Here is a 16,871-nt window from a genome sequence, read left to right as displayed (position 1 = left end):
ACCTTATAGTGTTTCTAGGACGAGGATTGATCAAATCCAATAAATGTACTCCATACTTATATAGAAGAGTTGGCTCATACAAACCTCAGTTTGATATGTTCCTGCCACATCTTCCAGTTGAGCTCTGAGCTGGCTCATTTCCTGTCTCTCAGCCTCCAGTTGGCCTTGCAGCTGATTTCTCTCATCATTGAGAGAGCTTACATGAGCCATCAGCTTTTCCATCTCATCCCTGTTAGTCTGTACTTCAAGCGACCTTTCAGTTTGCAGAGCATCCCGTTCTGCTTGCACATCTTCAAGCTCCTCCGCCAGCTTCTGAACCTGTGAGAATGTGTGACTAAGAAATTAGGACCTGGCAATGATTTGGTGCTATCTTCAGACTACATCAAACAGAGCAATGATATTTGAAGTTAGATGTGCCGCAATTAATTACAGAGCAATGCAATGTGCATTTGAAGAAATAACTTCTATGCTAGGACAACAGATATGCCACTCAGACACTTTTGACGACTAACATCAAAACACGTATTGCTCTTCTCAACGAGCAGTCGTGCCATTTTTGAGCCAATGGATCTTCTAGTGTTTCTAGGACAAGGATTGATCAAATCCAATGAATGTACTCCATACTTAGAAGAGTTGGCTCATACAAACCTCAGTTTGATATGTTCCTGCCACATCTTCCAGTTGAGCTCTGAGCTGACTCATTTTCTGTCTCTCAGCCTCCAGTTGGCCTTGCAGCTGATTTCTCTCATCATTGAGAGAGCTTACATGAGCCATCAGTTTTTCCATCTCATCCCTGTTAGTCTGCACTTCAAGCAACCTTTCAGTTTGCAGAGCATCTCGTTCTGCTCGCACATCTTCAAGCTCCTCCGCCAGCTTCTGAACCTGTGAGAATGTGTGACTAAGGTTCAGAAAACCCAACTGTATATAGCCTGATGTAGCATTACAGTAACAATGCTGTTCAGACAAGACAATGTACTTCATTATTCAAAAATACAATAATAAATGTTTGCCTGATTTTGAAGCTCTTGAAATTTGCCAGTGTATTGGGTTTCACTTTTCAGAATGCTGATCTCATCCTGTAGGGTTCCGACCTTCTCTTGAGCTTCCCTAGACTCTGCCTGGCTCTTAATCACCTATAAATAAACCACATATTCAACAGTTTCAATATTATTGCTGTAAATTATTTATTTACAGCAATCTAGGGAGGGAGAACGCTCACCAGATCTAGATTTTCCTGAAGGTTCATTTTCAAGAGGGTTACCTCCTCTGTGGCTTTTTCCAGATGCTCCTCAAGCTGTTGGATCTACAGCCCCATTAAGGAAGATCATTTTAAATATAGCAGCTTTGATTAGTTCTGACAAACACCATTATCATAGAAATGTATTTTTAGTAACTTAAACATTTTCCAGAGTCCAAATTATGATAGTATGCCAGACGTACATTCTGGATCCATTTGAGAATCTAACCTGCATGTTTTGTTGAGCCTCTTGTTCTTCTTTCAGTGAAGCTGCGACAAGTTGCTCTTTCTGTAACTCACACTGCATCTACAGTAAGCAGAAATAATTATTTTTTATTTCCAGGGCATTTAATTCATTACAACTGGACTGTCTGGGTCCTCTCAAACGACATCACGCCCCTTACCATGATTTGATTAACGTGGACCCCGACTTAAACAAGTTGAAAGACGTATTCAGGTGTTACAATTTAGTTGTCAATTGTACTAATAAAAGTTTCAATTTCATCCAAACATGCTTCATGTGTTTATGCTCAGACTTAAGACAGCTCTAAAGAATTGATCCTGTAGTAGAGGGGACAAGCCCAGAGAGCAGAGAAGGATGACTATTCCAATCCTAACTATCTTTACTGTCATTTTACAACACCGTAAAGCAAATCTAGGAACGTCCCGATCACCATTTTATGCCAAAGATTTTTATTGGCAATGAAATCAGCCCATACAAACAGCATTAATTGTACTTTCTTCCAATGTATTTATTGTGAGTGCTACTGACGGTTAAAAGAGGAAGAACTAGTTTAAATATTGTGTTGATTACATACAATTGTTTGATATAAACAAAGTAGTTTTTAAATTTAGTATACAGTAACTAAAGAAAAGCTCTCAAGTCCTCCTGTGTCCAGGGACTTATTCCCTGATGTTGTAAACTATATATATATATAAAAAAATAAAAAATAAAATGATTTTTAAAAACAAAAATACCAATCTTTCTGCTCAAACTCTTAGTGGATCCATCCCGATACAGCATCTACATGTAAATAACTTGAAAAATTAAATAGTTATTTAAAAAAAAAAAAAACTCCCTCAATCAAAATGTAAAAATATAAAAAGGCAACATGTAATAAACTGACAAGTTGAAATTATTAAAGAATAAAAGAACCTAATATTTGTCTCTTGATATATGGGTAATGTTTCTCTATAGCCTTTTTATTACAAATTGCATGATGGTATTACGTTCACACCCCAACACTGGTTTACACAACAATCAGTAATCATGATTTCAATATTAATAAAAATACTCTTAAATATTACTTTGGCAATAATTAGCATCCCTAAATCTCATACATGAACACTATTTTTAATTAAATGGACAAAAAGTTCAGTTACGTCTTATGGCCATCAGGTGCCATGCTTTGGAGCCCCTGCCATGATATATCTATGTGTATACATACACGCCCCCCAAAAAATGAATAGCGAAGCAGATCCCTTATCTCCATCTGTCCCTCCAGCTCTGCTCTGATATGGTTCTTCTCCAGTCTGAGTCCCTCAACAGTCTCATGGAGCTGATCCTTCTCTTCACTGAGTGACATTACTTTGCACAACAGCTTCTGAATCTCATCCTGGGAAGTCTCACGTCAGTCTTCCTTGGTGACAATTAGGCTATCCCGCTCGGCTTTCACATGTTCAAGCTCTTCACTCAAATTTGTTTTTTTAAAAATATACACATATTAGCAGTGACACTTAAATAGAAAGACGTTAATGGCACTGTCCAGCTGCTGCATCTGAAGGTAAGACAGTTCTTTCTAATCTGTCAAAATCTAATCATCTTTAAAAAGGGGGTCATATTACACAAAACCAACTTTTACCTTTTGGTTTGATTTTTTGGGATCCCAATAACTTCCAGAAATTTAAATTCAAACCATGGGGGGAGGGAGGCAATATTATTTAAACACTTTAGCCTCTATCCAAACGAACCATTTGGAATTTGTGACATGAGTGTCAGTGGTATCTCCAAATATGATAAAGATTTATTGGAAGCTATGCACAACTGATATTTTTTCAGTTGTCATCCAAAGATATGGTCAGTAAATTCCTTATTTTTCTCTATCCTCTTGTGGGACAGACAGGCTTGTAGATGCACATAAATTGCTTTGGCACGCAAATAAACGCCCCAAAAACAGTGCATTCAGAAAAGACAGTCAGTAAGCGACTTGAAGATGGTCTTTAAAAAAATATGCAAAATTTGGACCCAAACCCTATTACATGTTATGTACACCACAATAAAGTGTTCCAAATGGTGAAAAAATAAAAATAAAATCATAATGTGACCCCTTTCACGCTCAGACAAAAGTTCCCGCCTTTTTTACGTAAATCTTAGCTGCATTTGGGTTCATTTTTCTTGTGCCCAGTTTGAAAGCCAGAGCCAAAGAAAATAAACAGACGCACATAGCAATTTATCAACGACCGAAACGTTCATTTCCCGTTCTATTGATTGGCCAAGTCGTACAATTGTATTACATTTTTTAATGCCCCTGAACATCGTAATTATTTTTTAATGCCATTTAAGGCTTTCATTTTTGCAAAATACCTTTAATTACTGTAATGCTTTTTAACTCCCCGCAAAACCCTGTTCATTCTCAAGTAGGACACATTTGCATAACAGGAGATTTCACTACTTTACACATGACATCTGATCAAAATGCACTCTAAAAAAGGTAGAAAAACCAAACAAAACAAAAAAAAGACATGTTTGATATTTTCCAAATCCCAAATATTTACGTCCTTTAAAAAAACTAAAGGACTTGGGGATTTTGACGATTTTTAAACTTTTGACAGTTGTCGCAAGCTTAACTGATTCTGCTCACTCATCTTCTCCTGGATGATAGTGAAGTGAAGTTTATTTATATAGCGCTTTTCTCTAGTGACAAAGCACTTTACATAGTGAAACCCAATATCTAAGTTCCATTTAAAGCAGTGTGGGTGGCACTGGGAGCAGGTGGGTAAAGTGTCTTGCCCAAGGACACAACGGCAATGACTAGGATGGCGGAAGCGAGAATCGAACCAGTAACCCTCAAGTTGCTGGCACGGCCACTTTACCAACCGAGCTATCCCTAGATGTCTTAAGAGCAAAAATAATGTATTTATTATTGATCTACCACACTACGGTTTATATAAAAGGAAATTGTCTAGTATTACAAATGACTTCACTACATAATTATACCATGCCTATCCTGTTTCTGCTTTTACCTGTTGTTTCTCTTCTTTGAGATCCTCCACTGTCTTCTGCAACTGAGAGCATTCCTCACTGAGAGACATCACTCTGCATGTGACACTCTCAATATCCTCTTCGGAGCTCTGGCAGCTAACTTCCTTCTCAGCCAGTAAGACATTTTTCTCAGCTTTAGTGTGATCTAGTTCTTCTGTTAGAGTCTTTGTCTAAAAAGGAAGGCAATAGTTACAGAAGTCGCTTCAAAGAATAGTTGTTTCTATGCAACATTAATCAAACATTGTTACAACTAACATGGGGCTGTATCCTATGATTACATCACAACTTCTATAGTTGCAGCACAACCTCTTCGGGACATTCATTCAACAAAAAACAGCGTTGGTGCAGAATTTTGTGCTCTCATATTTCCAAGTTAAATTTCACAGGGTAAAAGCTCACCAGCTGTTGAGATTCTTGAAGTTCCGTTTTCAATAAAGTCACCTCCTCCTTAGCTTTCTCCAGATTCTGTTGCAGCTGTTGGATCTAAAATCCCATTAAAAAACGAGTCACAATATAGCAACTTCGATTAGTTTGGATAAATAAAAACAAACAAGTGTCATCAAAATAGAGTAAATGAAATATGACAATAGTGTATGGGTTAGTATTCAATATACTACATTCCGTATTTTTATAAAGAATCCAACCTGCATATTTTGTTGGGCCTCTTGTTCATCTTTCAGTGACTGTGCAGCTGAGCCGAGCAGTTCTTGTTGTAATCCGCACTGAATCTATAATTTGAAAAAACAAACTTGTTTCAATACCTTCAGAATAAAATATAATTTAAAGTAAAGTTAAAGTTAAAGTTAAAAGACCAATAATTGTCCCACACACACTAGGTGTGGTGAAATGTGTCCTCTGCATTTGACTTATCCCCTTGTTTACCCCCTGGGAAGTGAGAGGAGCAGTAGTGAGCAGCAGTGCCGTGCCCGGGAATCATTTTTGGTGATTTAACCCCCAATTCCAAGCCTTGATGCTGAGTGCCAAGCAGGGAGGCAATGGCTCCCATTTTTATAGTCTTTGGTATGACTCGGCCGGGGTTTGAACTCACAACCTACTGATCTCAGGGCGGACACGCCAACCAATAGGCCACTGAATAGGTTTAGTAAAACATTCATACAAAATTTAAATTATATTGTAATCATATTAGAATTTTTTAAAGCATAAAAACCAAAAAAATTCTTGTTGTGTTTAAGACAATTGTAAGTACCGGTAATTTATTTTTATAATGCCCTGCCTCCCCCCAGAGGTAGTACAGAAGCATGAGTAGTATTTACCCTTACCATCGCCATCCTTTCCTCCAACTCATCTCTAAGCTGGTTCTTCTCCTCTCTTAGTCCCTTAACAGTCTCATGGAGCTGGTCCCTCTCTTCACTGAGTGACATTACTTTGCACGAAAGCTTTTGAATCTCATCCTTTAAAGTCTCATGTCCGGCTTCATTGGTGACAAGCAGGCCATCTCTCTCGACTTTCACACGTTCAAGCTCTTCGCTCAAATTCTTTATCTGTTCACAAAAAGGGTATATTATCGCACTGGTAAAAACAATGGATGAAATATCAGCTACACAGCTCTCAAATAAATTTGCTTTTTTCCCCAGCAGATGTTTTTTCCCCAGCAGATGTATAGAGGTCGGGTGCATTGTGAGCTGGGCGGCAGCCGAAGGCAGGGCACTTGGCGGTCCGATCCTCGGCTACAGAAGCTAGCTCTTGGGACGTGGAACGTCACCTCACTGGGGGGGAAGGAGCCTGAGCTAGTGCGCGAGGTAGAGAAGTTCCGGCTGGATATAGTCGGACTCACCTCGACGCACAGCAAGGGCTCTGGAACCAGTTCTCTCGAGAGGGACTGGACCCTCTTCCACTCTGGCGTTGCCGGCAGTGAGAGGCGACGGGCTGGGGTGGCAATTCTGCTTGCCCCCCGGCTCAAAGCCTGTACGTTTGAGTTCAACCCAGTGGACGAGAGGGTAGCTTCCCTTCGCCTTCGGGTGGGGGGACGGGTCCTGACTGTTGTTTGTGCTTACGCACCAAACAACAGTTCAGAATACCCACCCTTTTTGGGTACACTCGAGGGAGTACTGGAAAGTGCTCCTCCGGGTGATTCCCTTGTCCTACTGGGGGACTTCAACGCTCATGTTGGCAACGACAGTGAAACCTGGAGAGGCGTGATTGGGAAGAATGGTCGCCCGGATCTAAACCCGAGTGGTGTTTTGTTATTGGACTTTTGTGCTCGTCACAGTTTGTCGATAACAAACACCATGTTCAAACATAAGGGTGTCCATATGTGCACTTGGCACCAGGACACCCTAGGCCGCCGTTCCATGATCGACTTTGTTGTTGTGTCATCGGATTTGCGGCCTCATGTTTTGGACACTCGGGTAAAGAGAGGGGCGGAGCTTTCTACCGATCACCACCTGGTGGTGAGTTGGCTGCGATGGTGGGGGAGGATGCCGGACAGACCTGGCAGGCCCAAGCGCATTGTGAGGGTCTACTGGGAACGTCTGGCAGAGTCTCCTGTCAGAGAAAGTTTCAATTCACACCTCCGGGAGAACTTTGAACATGTCACGAGGGAGGTGCGGGACATTGAGTCCGAGTGGACCATGTTCCGAACCTCTATTGTCGAGGCGGCTGATTGGAGCTGTGGCCGCAAGGTTGTTGGTGCCTGTCGTGGCGGTAATCCCAGAACCCGTTGGTGGACACCAGCAGTGAGGGATGCAGTCAAGCTGAAGAAGGAGTCCTATCGGGTTCTTTTGGCTCATAGGACTCCGGAGGCAGTGGACGGGTACCGACGGGCCAAGCGGTGTGCAGCTTTAGCGGTCGCGGAGGCAAAAACTCGGACATGGGAAGAGTTCGGGGAAGCCATGGAAAACGACTTCCGGACGGCTTCGAAGCGATTCTGGACCACCATACGGCGCCTCAGGAAGGGGAAGCAGTGCACTATCAACACCGTGTATGGTGCGGATGGTGTTCTGCTGACCTCGACTGCGGATGTTGTGGATAGGTGGAAGGAATACTTCGAAGACCTCCTCAATCCCACCAACACGTCTTTCTTTGAGGAAGCGGTGCCTGGGGAATCTGTAGTGGACTCTCCTATTTCTGGGGCTGAGGTCGCTGAGGTAGTTAAAAAGCTCCTCGGCGGATGAGATCCGCCCGGAGTTTATTAAGGCTCTGGATGCTGTGGGGCTGTCTTGGTTGACAAGACTCTGCAGCATCGCGTGGACATCGGGGGCGGTACCTCTGGATTGGCAGACCGGGGTGGTGGTCTCTCTCTTTAAGAAGGGGGACCGGAGGGTGTGTTCCAACTATCGTGGGATCACACTCCTCAGCCTTCCCGGTAAGGTTTATTCAGGTGTACTGGAGAGGATGCTTCGCCGGATAGTCGAACCTCGGATTCAGGAGGAACAGTGTGGTTTTCGTCCTGGTCGTGGAACTGTGGACCAGCTCTATACTCTCGGCAGGGTTCTTGAGGGTGCATGGGAGTTTGCCCAACCAGTCTACATGTGCTTTGTGGACTTGGAGAAGGCATTCGACCGTGTCCCTCGGGAAGTCCTGTGGGGAGTGCTCAGAGAGTATGGGGTATCGGAATGTCTTATTGTGGCTGTCCGCTCCCTGTATGATCAGTGTCAGAGCTTGGTCCGCATTGCTGGCAGTAAGTCGGACACATTTCCAGTGAAGGTTGGACTCCGCCAAGGCTGTCCTTTGTCACCGATTCTGTTCATAACTTTTATGGACAGAATTTCTAGGCGCAGCCAAGGCGTTGAGGGGTTCCGGTTTGGTGGCCACGGGATTAGGTCTCTGCTTTTTGCAGATGATGTAGTCCTGATGGCTTCATCTGGCCGGGATCTTCAGCTCTCACTGGATCGGTTCGCAGCCGAGTGTGAAGCGACCGGAATGAGAATCAGCACCTATAAGTCCGAGTCCATGGTTCTCGCCCGGAAAAGGGTGGAGTGCCATCTCCGGGTTGGGGAGGAGACCCTGCCCCAAGTGGAGGAGTTCAAGTACCTAGGAGTCTTGTTCACGAGTGGGGGAAGAGTGGATCGTGAGATCGACAGGCGGATCGGTGCGGCGTCTTCAGTAATGCGGACGTTGTATCGATCCGTTGTGGTGAAGAAGGAGCTGAGCCGGAAGGCAAAGCTCTCAATTTACCGGTCTATCTACGTTCCCATCCTCACCTATGGTCATGAGCTTTGGGTCATGACCGAAAGGATAAGATCACGGGTACAAGCGGCCCAAATGAGTTTCTTCCGCCGGGTGGCGGGGCTCTCCCTTAGAGATAGGGTGAGAAGCTCTGCCATCCGGGAGGAGCTCAACGTAAAGCCGCTGCTCCTCCACATCGAGAGGAGCCAGATGAGGTGGTTCGGGCATCTGGTCAGGATGCCACCCGAACGCCTCCCTAGGGATGTGTTTAGGGCACGTCCAGCTGGTAGGAGGCCACGGGGAAGACCCAGGACACGTTGGAAAGACTATGTCTCCCGGCTGGCCTGGGAACGCCTCGGGATCCCCCGGGAAGAGCTAGACGAAGTGGCTGGAGATAGGGAAGTCTGGGCTTCCCTGCTTAGGCTGCTGCCCCCGCGACCCGACCTCGGATAAGCGGAAGATGATGGATGGATGTATTGTTGTGTAACCACAAAACTGTCTGTAGTTGTTTCTTCATGTGAACTAAATTCAAAATGTGTAAGGGGCCAAGGTGGTCATTTCAGCTGAATAGCTATATGGGTGGAGGAAAAAAATAAAAAATACTCCATGCCAATATCCATCACTGGTAGTAGCCGCCTGGTCAGATGCGCAAAGTCACCTGACATAAAATATTGTTTACAGAAGCTTTAATAACTTACTTGTTTTTGAAGCTCCCCAAACTCTGCAGTCATGTCATCAGTAGGCTTTCCCACGTTGGATGTTTGGGTATCCTCCAACTGACTGATCTTGCGTTTCAGAGCACAGATTTTCTCAAGGGCAGCCCTCAGCTCGTCTTGATTCTCAATCATCTGTTTCAAGACATTAATTTAAGGGGGTTATGAGACAACAAACATTTAAAAATGCTAGGGTAGAAACGAAGATGTTTAGCAGAGCAGTAGCAAAAAAAAAAACTCACCATCTCTACATTATCTTGCATATCCACCTTGAGTGAATCTCTCTCTGCGGTGAGAGCTGTGACTTCAGAGACTAGCTTCTCGATCTCGTCAGTAGAGCTCTGCACATCAAACACCAAAACAGTTTGTTATCTTGCATGTTTTCAACTAGTTTAGGTGAATTGAACAAAGCTCATTTAAAAAGCTCACTTACAGAGACACCAACTTCAGATTCCTTTTGTTTTATTAGGTCCAAATAGTTTTGGTTTTGCATTTGAAGTTCATCTTGAAGAGAGCACAGACGATCTTGAGTCTCTGCAGCCTGATAAGAGAACAAATAGTTAATCAACTGGTATACCAAGTGAAAACAAAACAAAAATAAGGTAAGCGACGAAGTATTTAAAACTGAAGATGTAACAGCATTTTTACCACATCTATTAATGCATATGATTACATATCTTAATAAAAGCCATAGCATAATGTCCACTCAAGTGTTTTTTTACAGTACTGCAATCAATTAATGTTTTAAATATGTCTCTATATAGTTTGCTTACTGCGGAAGTTGCACACTTCAGAGCGAATGTGTTACTCACAGAGCATACAAGCCGGTTCCCCTTATGGGTGGTAATGTAAATTGGGCATCTTATGATTCAATTACAAATCAAATATTTATGCATCTTTAATTATTTTATTGTATATGATTATGAATGCATGATATTGCATTATTAATATGCATAAAAACCTCTGTATATTCAGTATTGCATCATTTTGGGTTTTTGGATGCAAGTGCGCCCAGCAGAGATAGGTAATATGTGAGATTAGATACGTGAGCGCAATAGCTGCCTGCCATTTGATAAAATAAAAATTCCTACTTGGCTAATACCCATTCTTGTTTTAATTTTAAGGTTGGCTTAAGCTACGGAATGCCCAGACACATGGACCCCAATTGCCGTAAACTTGAATTTCATTGCTTCGTATATGCTATTTCCATCATCATTAAGACATGGATATTATTCAATCTTTGAAATTATCAATTAGCCAATTTCCTCATCCAGTTGCTTACTCCTTGGTACAACGTTGTTACCGTTGTGGTGAAGTGTACAAAACAAACATTTCTGGTTTCACCACTAAACATTCAATTTAATTTAGCACCGTGGCTCGCATAGTTTAACCTCTCCTCCTCCCTCCATGTGTCCACACAAAAGCTGTATTTTAGAACAGTCTGTATTAATTTAACATACATAATCAATATTCAAATATATGTCCACCTATTTACATATAATAGTCAATGTTCCAATTCATGACGCATCGATCAATCGATTTTCCCAACCTATACTTTCCTCGTGTTTATCCAATCACCAGTCAATCAGGAAGTATTCAAAACATGTAAGTGAAAAAAAAAAAAAAAAACTCCCACCTCCACACAATGAGCAAAGTTAGCATCTTTAATGACCGGGCCATAGGTCGCCCCACAATGTCTACAATAGGCCCTATTCTGACGCAGGAACTTTCCCCAATAACAAAGCCCCAAGCCCAGGGATCGAACCCAGTACCTTTGTATTGTGAGGCGCACACACTAACCCGTGTTCACCGTGCTGCCCAGACCAGAAGCTGGCACTGTTCCACACCCTTTGTAAAATTGTGCAATCGTTATGTAAAGCAAAATATAAGAAAACTATCCATCCATTTTCTACCGCTTATGTAACTACTAATACGATTTTTGAGCCTTTTAAAAAAATACGCATCATTGATTACACAAATGATGATCTCACATCGACCACAGCCCTAGCCATGCCCCCACCAACGCAAGTATATTGGCAAGCTGGGGGGAACCATGTAATCACTTGTTCCTTATTCCATTTGTTTCTTCGTCCCACAGTATTTCACTTTTGAGCGTTTCCGAATGTCAGCGGAAGCAACCAAAACATACTGATATGTTCCAAGAACGGAAGCCCAACAAACTCCCAGTTTGTCATCATTCATCTGACAAAAGGCAACACTCGTACGCATTCTCTTAGCGGTTTTATACAGACATTGAAAAAATTACCACTTTGAATAGGAAAAATAGCAGGATTCCGCTAAATAGCGAGCATCTGGGATCCCTTTTTGCACTAATCAGTAGAGTCTGACTGTCAAACAGCACACATTCACTACAAAGAACTTGGTTCCTGACTTCATAAAGAATGTTACCTTCTGGTTACTTTCTGCAGCAGTGGCAATGAGGCGACTCTTCTCAGCTTCAGACTGTTTCAGATCCGACTGAAGAAATTCCAGCTGTATACCAGCATCAGTACACTGCTTCATCAGGTCAGCTTCTCTTTGTGTGGTGGCACTGATGGAGTCTTGCAGTTGGACAATATCATTCTGGTATTTCTGCAGGTTGTCCTTGAGATGCTGAATCTCCTCTTGGCATGCAGATTGACTTGAGAGCAGCTCATCCCTCTGAGTTTGGACACCAATCAGCTCCTTGGTAAGCTCAGTCAACTAGAAGAGCAGATAGAAAGGTTAACGGCTTTAAATATGCCCGATTGATATAATGAACGTGGTGTTTTTACACGTGGTGACAGTTAAGTAGTGGAAGGTGTCTTGAGGAGTCACCTTGTTATTCAGGTTGTTCACTTCACTTGGAAGAGCCTGAAGTGACGTCATTTCCTCTAGCTGAGCTCTAAGGGCACCCTCTGCCTCTTTGGATACTGCCAGCTCTTTATTCAGATTGATAACTGTCCTTTCTATCTGATCTGTGGACAGAAAACATATTTAACCAACTGCAATCACTCACAAAACCCATTAGACAAAACTGGCTGATTTTAGAAACAAAATAGCATTGATGTTGTAAATTTCTTTCAAACTTACTTTTTGGGACTTTTCCATCTAGAATAGCGGTGAGCTTGGTGTTCTCATCAAACACAACATTTAGCTCTTTCTGGAGATCCATCTGCATCTTTTTGAAACGAGATTTCTCAGCCTCAAGTTGAAAGCGAAGGCTGTTGACCTCGGCCTCCATTTTTTCGTGACCGAGAGTCAGAGTCATCTGGAGAGAGTATCATAACAAAACTGGGCTTCAGATTTACATTCTCTAAAGTAAAATATCCACAAAAGTCATAACCAATCATTGGTACTTTAACAATACAAGCCAAAGTCTATATTTAATTCTGTCAAGTTAGAAAGAAAAAAGTTACTTTCAAAAGGACCTTTGATAAAGGAATTCATCGCTGCAATATATGCAAACTACCCTGGTTTTATCTAAAGTGCCGTTGATGTACATTTAATTTTAGGTCAAGCAGAGTGGAAAATCTGGAATCATGAAACAAAGAACACTTCAACAAACCACCAGCACTTAGACTCATTCCCAATAAAACATGAGGGTAATGGCGTCCCAAATACTCCTTGCATATAGGGAGGGGTATTGGGTATGAATCCATCCATTTTCTACCGCTTATTCCCTTTTGGAGTCGCGGGGGGCGCTGGCGCCTATCTCAGCTATTGGGTATGAATCGAACCCTTCAAATCAGGCCATTTCATATGTTTACTCGCCCAAGGACGGCCAGAGAAAATTGCCCAGTTTTTGCATAAATTATATATTACACAGTTTGTATCACTAGCTAGCTAGCCATGCGAGCTAACTTTAGGCTAAAATACTGAAAAAAAGCTTGTGAATGTGAAAATGTTACATAACTTAAAACATTTGAAAAACAGACAGCAGTTGTCAATGGCAGCTTTTTCTCCATGGATATATTTGTTTATTCATCATCCGAAGCAGGATGAATGGAAAAAAACAATCTCAGCCTTAACTCCATTTCTGCTGGGACTAGAGTTGTATGGTCCAATGCTACTAATAAAGTGCCGCGGTAGAATTGTTGAAAAAAAAAAAAAAAAAGTTACTACTGCTTTTGAAAAATACCAGCACTTTTTTTTTTTTTCCAATTATATATGCCTCTGCCTGTGTCATTAACCTAATTTTCACAGAAAATCTTATGATTAAAACATATGTTTCTTATTGCACTCAAACAGTTTTAGAAGATTGGAATCAAAATTTAAAAAGGCCACACTGACTTGTTCTTATTGCAATTAAATACTACTTTACAATTTTACATATAGCCTACCATAATCTCGAATAATGTTAGACTAGAATACTAACATTGTATTAAATGCTTCATGATTTATGGTTGCAAAATTGATCAATGCTTTTTAGTAAATAGACAATACTATGGCTTAAAGTACACAGATAAGACATCCATCCATTTTCTACCGCTTATTCCCTTTTGGGGTTCGCGGGGGGCACTGGCGCCTATCTCAGCTACAATCGGGCAGAAGGCGGGGTACACCCTGGACAAGCCATGTCGCAGGTAAAACACATTTTTGAAGATGAAAACAAATTAGTGGGATTTTTTTTTACGAAATTCAGTCGATTCACTTTGATTAGTTTACACTACTTGGACTGGTTTACCTGTGTAAACCAGTGCCATTACTTGACATCAATGACTGTAAATGTGTATGTTTTGACTGTAAATGTGTGTTTTCTTTAGTCTTCATAAATCTCATTCAAACGGCACAAAAAAAAAAAAAAAAAAAAAAAAAAAAAAAAAAAAGTCCAGCATCATCATTTTGCCCAATGCGGATTTGCCATTCATTGCTGATTATGACTTTCATCCAGTCATCAGTTTCTCTATTTACTGTAAATCCCATTTCCTTAAGGCGATTTCTTACAGTTCGGTCACAGAAGGAGACTCCAGCTTCAGCCTATTTATTCTTCCTTTGTTTTGCCGTGCATTTTCTGTTTTTAAGAGTTATTGTTTTAAGATTTCTGTCTTGAAGGGTTGATTTTTTTTCTTGGTGTACCAGTATGCTTGCCTCTTACAACCTTCAAAAACAAGTACATTTTAAAACACAGCTGACTGAACAATAAACAATTGCAACATTACACCTTAGCCCTGCGATGGAGACTTGTCCAGAGTGTACACAGTCTTCCGCCCGATTGTAGCTGATAGACACCAGCACCCCCCGCGGCCCCAAAGGGAATAAGCGGTATAAAATGGATGGATGGATACACCTTCTTAAAGAAAATTTGATAATCGCATTACAGAGGGGACGGCGTGGGGCGGTTGGGAGAGTGGCCGTGCCAGCAACCGGAGGGTTCCTGGTTCAATCCCCACCTACCACCAACCTAGTCACGTCCGTTGTGTCTTTGAGCAAGACACTTCAGCCTTGCTCCTAATGGGTCCTGCTTAGGGCCTTGCATGGCAGCTCCCGCCATCAGTGTGTGAATGCATGAATGTGGAAATTGCTTTGAGTACCTTGAAGGTAGAAAAGCACTACACAAGTATAACCCATTCACCATTTAAGGAGCGGCATGGCGTAGTGGGTAGAGCGGCCGTGCCAGAAACCTGAGGGTTGCAGGTTCGCTTCCCACCTATTAACATCCAAATCGCTGCCTTTGTGTCCTTGGGCAAGACACTTCACCCTTGCCCCCGGTGCCGCGCACACTGGTGAATGAATGATGAATGAATGATTGGTGGTGGTCGGAGGGGCCGTAGGTGCAAACTGGCAGCCACGCTTCCGTCAGTCTACCCCAGGGCAGCTGTGGCTACAGATGTAGCTTACCACCACCATTGTGTGAATGAATGATGGGTTCCCACTTCTCTGTAAGCGCTTTGAGTATTTAACAATAGAAAAGCGCGATATAAACCTAATCCATTATTATTATTTAATGTTTTTTTTTATCAATCAATCGTTTACTTATATAGCCCTAAATCACTAGTGTCTCAAAGGGCTGCACAAACCACCACGACATCCTCGGTAGGCCCACATAAGGGCAAGGAAAACTCCCACCCAGTGGGACGTCGGTGACAAGGATGACTATGAGAACTTTGGAGAGGAGGAAAGCAATGGATGTCGAGCAATTTACAATTGACATCTCTTGTGTTTGAGCCATGATTCATGCCAATGTGTGCAACAGCTCACCGAGGTGATCACTTTTTTACCTAAAGACTAATGAACAAATATAATCTATTGCAGGGGATAGCTTTGGAAATTAACATTTACAGGGTGATTCTATACTTTCCCTCATAATTGAGTGAATCCATAATTTATTCACTACCACAATCTGTAGTTTATTTATTTTAGTGTTATTTTAAGTCAGACAGTTAACATTTGAAATGACTATAGTCTTGAATCTGCTTTTTCCTTTAAAACTAAACTGCTTGAGCATCCTCCCAGTCTGGTGATTCCATTATTTTGTCAGGTGTTGTACAATGTGCTGTGGACCAATAAGAAAGGAGCCACGGAAGCAAATGCCCCCTGGGTCACATTTAAGACAATCCTGTGCGTGTTGTGATGAAAACACTTAGCGTCCATTATTGTGAGCCAACAAGGGTGACTCAAGAGAATGGTGGCAGGCTCTTACACCTAACAATGTGTTACTAAAGTTAATTCTATTTCATATTTCTAACCAAAATCTGAAAAGGTGTTCATGAATAAGTTATATACACACAGGAAATGTTCAAGCCAACCAATCACAGCCCTTAGGGTGCCTCTGCACAGAATATTAGTCAGGCTTCAGAGATCTTACCTTAAAAAAGGCATACCTGGAGAGCAGCAAAGCGTATCAAACAAAAAGTCAAAACGCATCTTGTGCACTTGTTACCTTTAACTCTTCCAGGGCAATGTTTTCACTGCGCAGGACTGCCCATTCTTTCTTTGTCTCTATGCTGAGTCCTTCTGCATCGTCGAGTGAGCGACGGAGTTTTGTCACTTCTTCAACTAAATTTTTGCCGTTCTGAAAGAAGTAAACTTGATGTAAGCTGTTTGTCCTCTTTTTACATTTTAACAACATTGGAACTGTATGAGACAAAGATAACCGCTTCAAAATATGTTCGTAAATTAATCTTTTGCCTCCAACATTTAAAGTGTTCATGGAATTATTTAATATCACATTTTGGAAATATACAAATATTTCAATGCTATGCAAATACTTTGAAGCAAAATCAAACCATATTCTGAAGATCCGCAGCATATTTGGTTTTCTGCTTCAGCTCTTCAGAAACAGTCTCCAATGTTTTCTAAAAAAAGAAAAGAAACAATCTTTATTTTCTCGTTGCTTTTTCAAAACCCCTACTTGAATTGTTCACTAGACAATGCTGTGTTTCAAGTCCTGTCCTTAGAATAAAGCTGCCCATGTAAATGCTGTGAAATGTATTGCAGTGGATAGATTTACATCTAAATCTAGTCAAGTTACTTTTTTGTACAGACAAAAAATAAACACACGAGCGCTGTCTCACTAATGTGCAGGGTGCTTTGATGATGTCTAATGTAA

General features: G+C 41.8%; 1 protein-coding gene across 3 annotated transcripts in view; it reads right to left on the bottom strand.

Moving 5' to 3' along the window:
• cenpe (centromere protein E) overlaps positions 1-16,871 on the bottom strand; it is a 54,331-nt gene that overhangs the window by 19,063 nt on the left and 18,397 nt on the right. For 2 of the 3 annotated variants that reach the window (XM_061877151.1, XM_061877152.1), the window contains exons 20-36: positions 16,549-16,617; positions 16,203-16,334; positions 12,413-12,590; positions 12,158-12,297; positions 11,750-12,043; positions 9,774-9,881; positions 9,583-9,681; positions 9,326-9,475; positions 5,774-6,001; positions 5,144-5,227; positions 4,899-4,982; positions 4,481-4,669; positions 1,467-1,544; positions 1,220-1,303; positions 1,011-1,133; positions 649-882; positions 85-318 (exon numbers count right to left, since the gene is read on the bottom strand). In XM_061877151.1, coding sequence (XP_061733135.1) covers positions 85-318; positions 649-882; positions 1,011-1,133; positions 1,220-1,303; positions 1,467-1,544; positions 4,481-4,669; positions 4,899-4,982; positions 5,144-5,227; positions 5,774-6,001; positions 9,326-9,475; positions 9,583-9,681; positions 9,774-9,881; positions 11,750-12,043; positions 12,158-12,297; positions 12,413-12,590; positions 16,203-16,334; positions 16,549-16,617 — 2,508 coding nt within the window. The remainder of the gene's footprint in view (positions 1-84; positions 319-648; positions 883-1,010; positions 1,134-1,219; positions 1,304-1,466; positions 1,545-4,480; positions 4,670-4,898; positions 4,983-5,143; positions 5,228-5,773; positions 6,002-9,325; positions 9,476-9,582; positions 9,682-9,773; positions 9,882-11,749; positions 12,044-12,157; positions 12,298-12,412; positions 12,591-16,202; positions 16,335-16,548; positions 16,618-16,871) is intronic. The other variant, XM_061877154.1, reaches the window with a different exon arrangement.

The sequence above is a fragment of the Nerophis ophidion genome, linkage group LG17 (genome assembly GCF_033978795.1).
Source record: "Nerophis ophidion isolate RoL-2023_Sa linkage group LG17, RoL_Noph_v1.0, whole genome shotgun sequence".
Lineage (NCBI taxonomy): Eukaryota > Metazoa > Chordata > Actinopteri > Syngnathiformes > Syngnathidae > Nerophis > Nerophis ophidion.
Note: the sequence above shows the minus strand (reverse complement) of the source record. Positions and strands in the feature narration are given on the sequence as shown.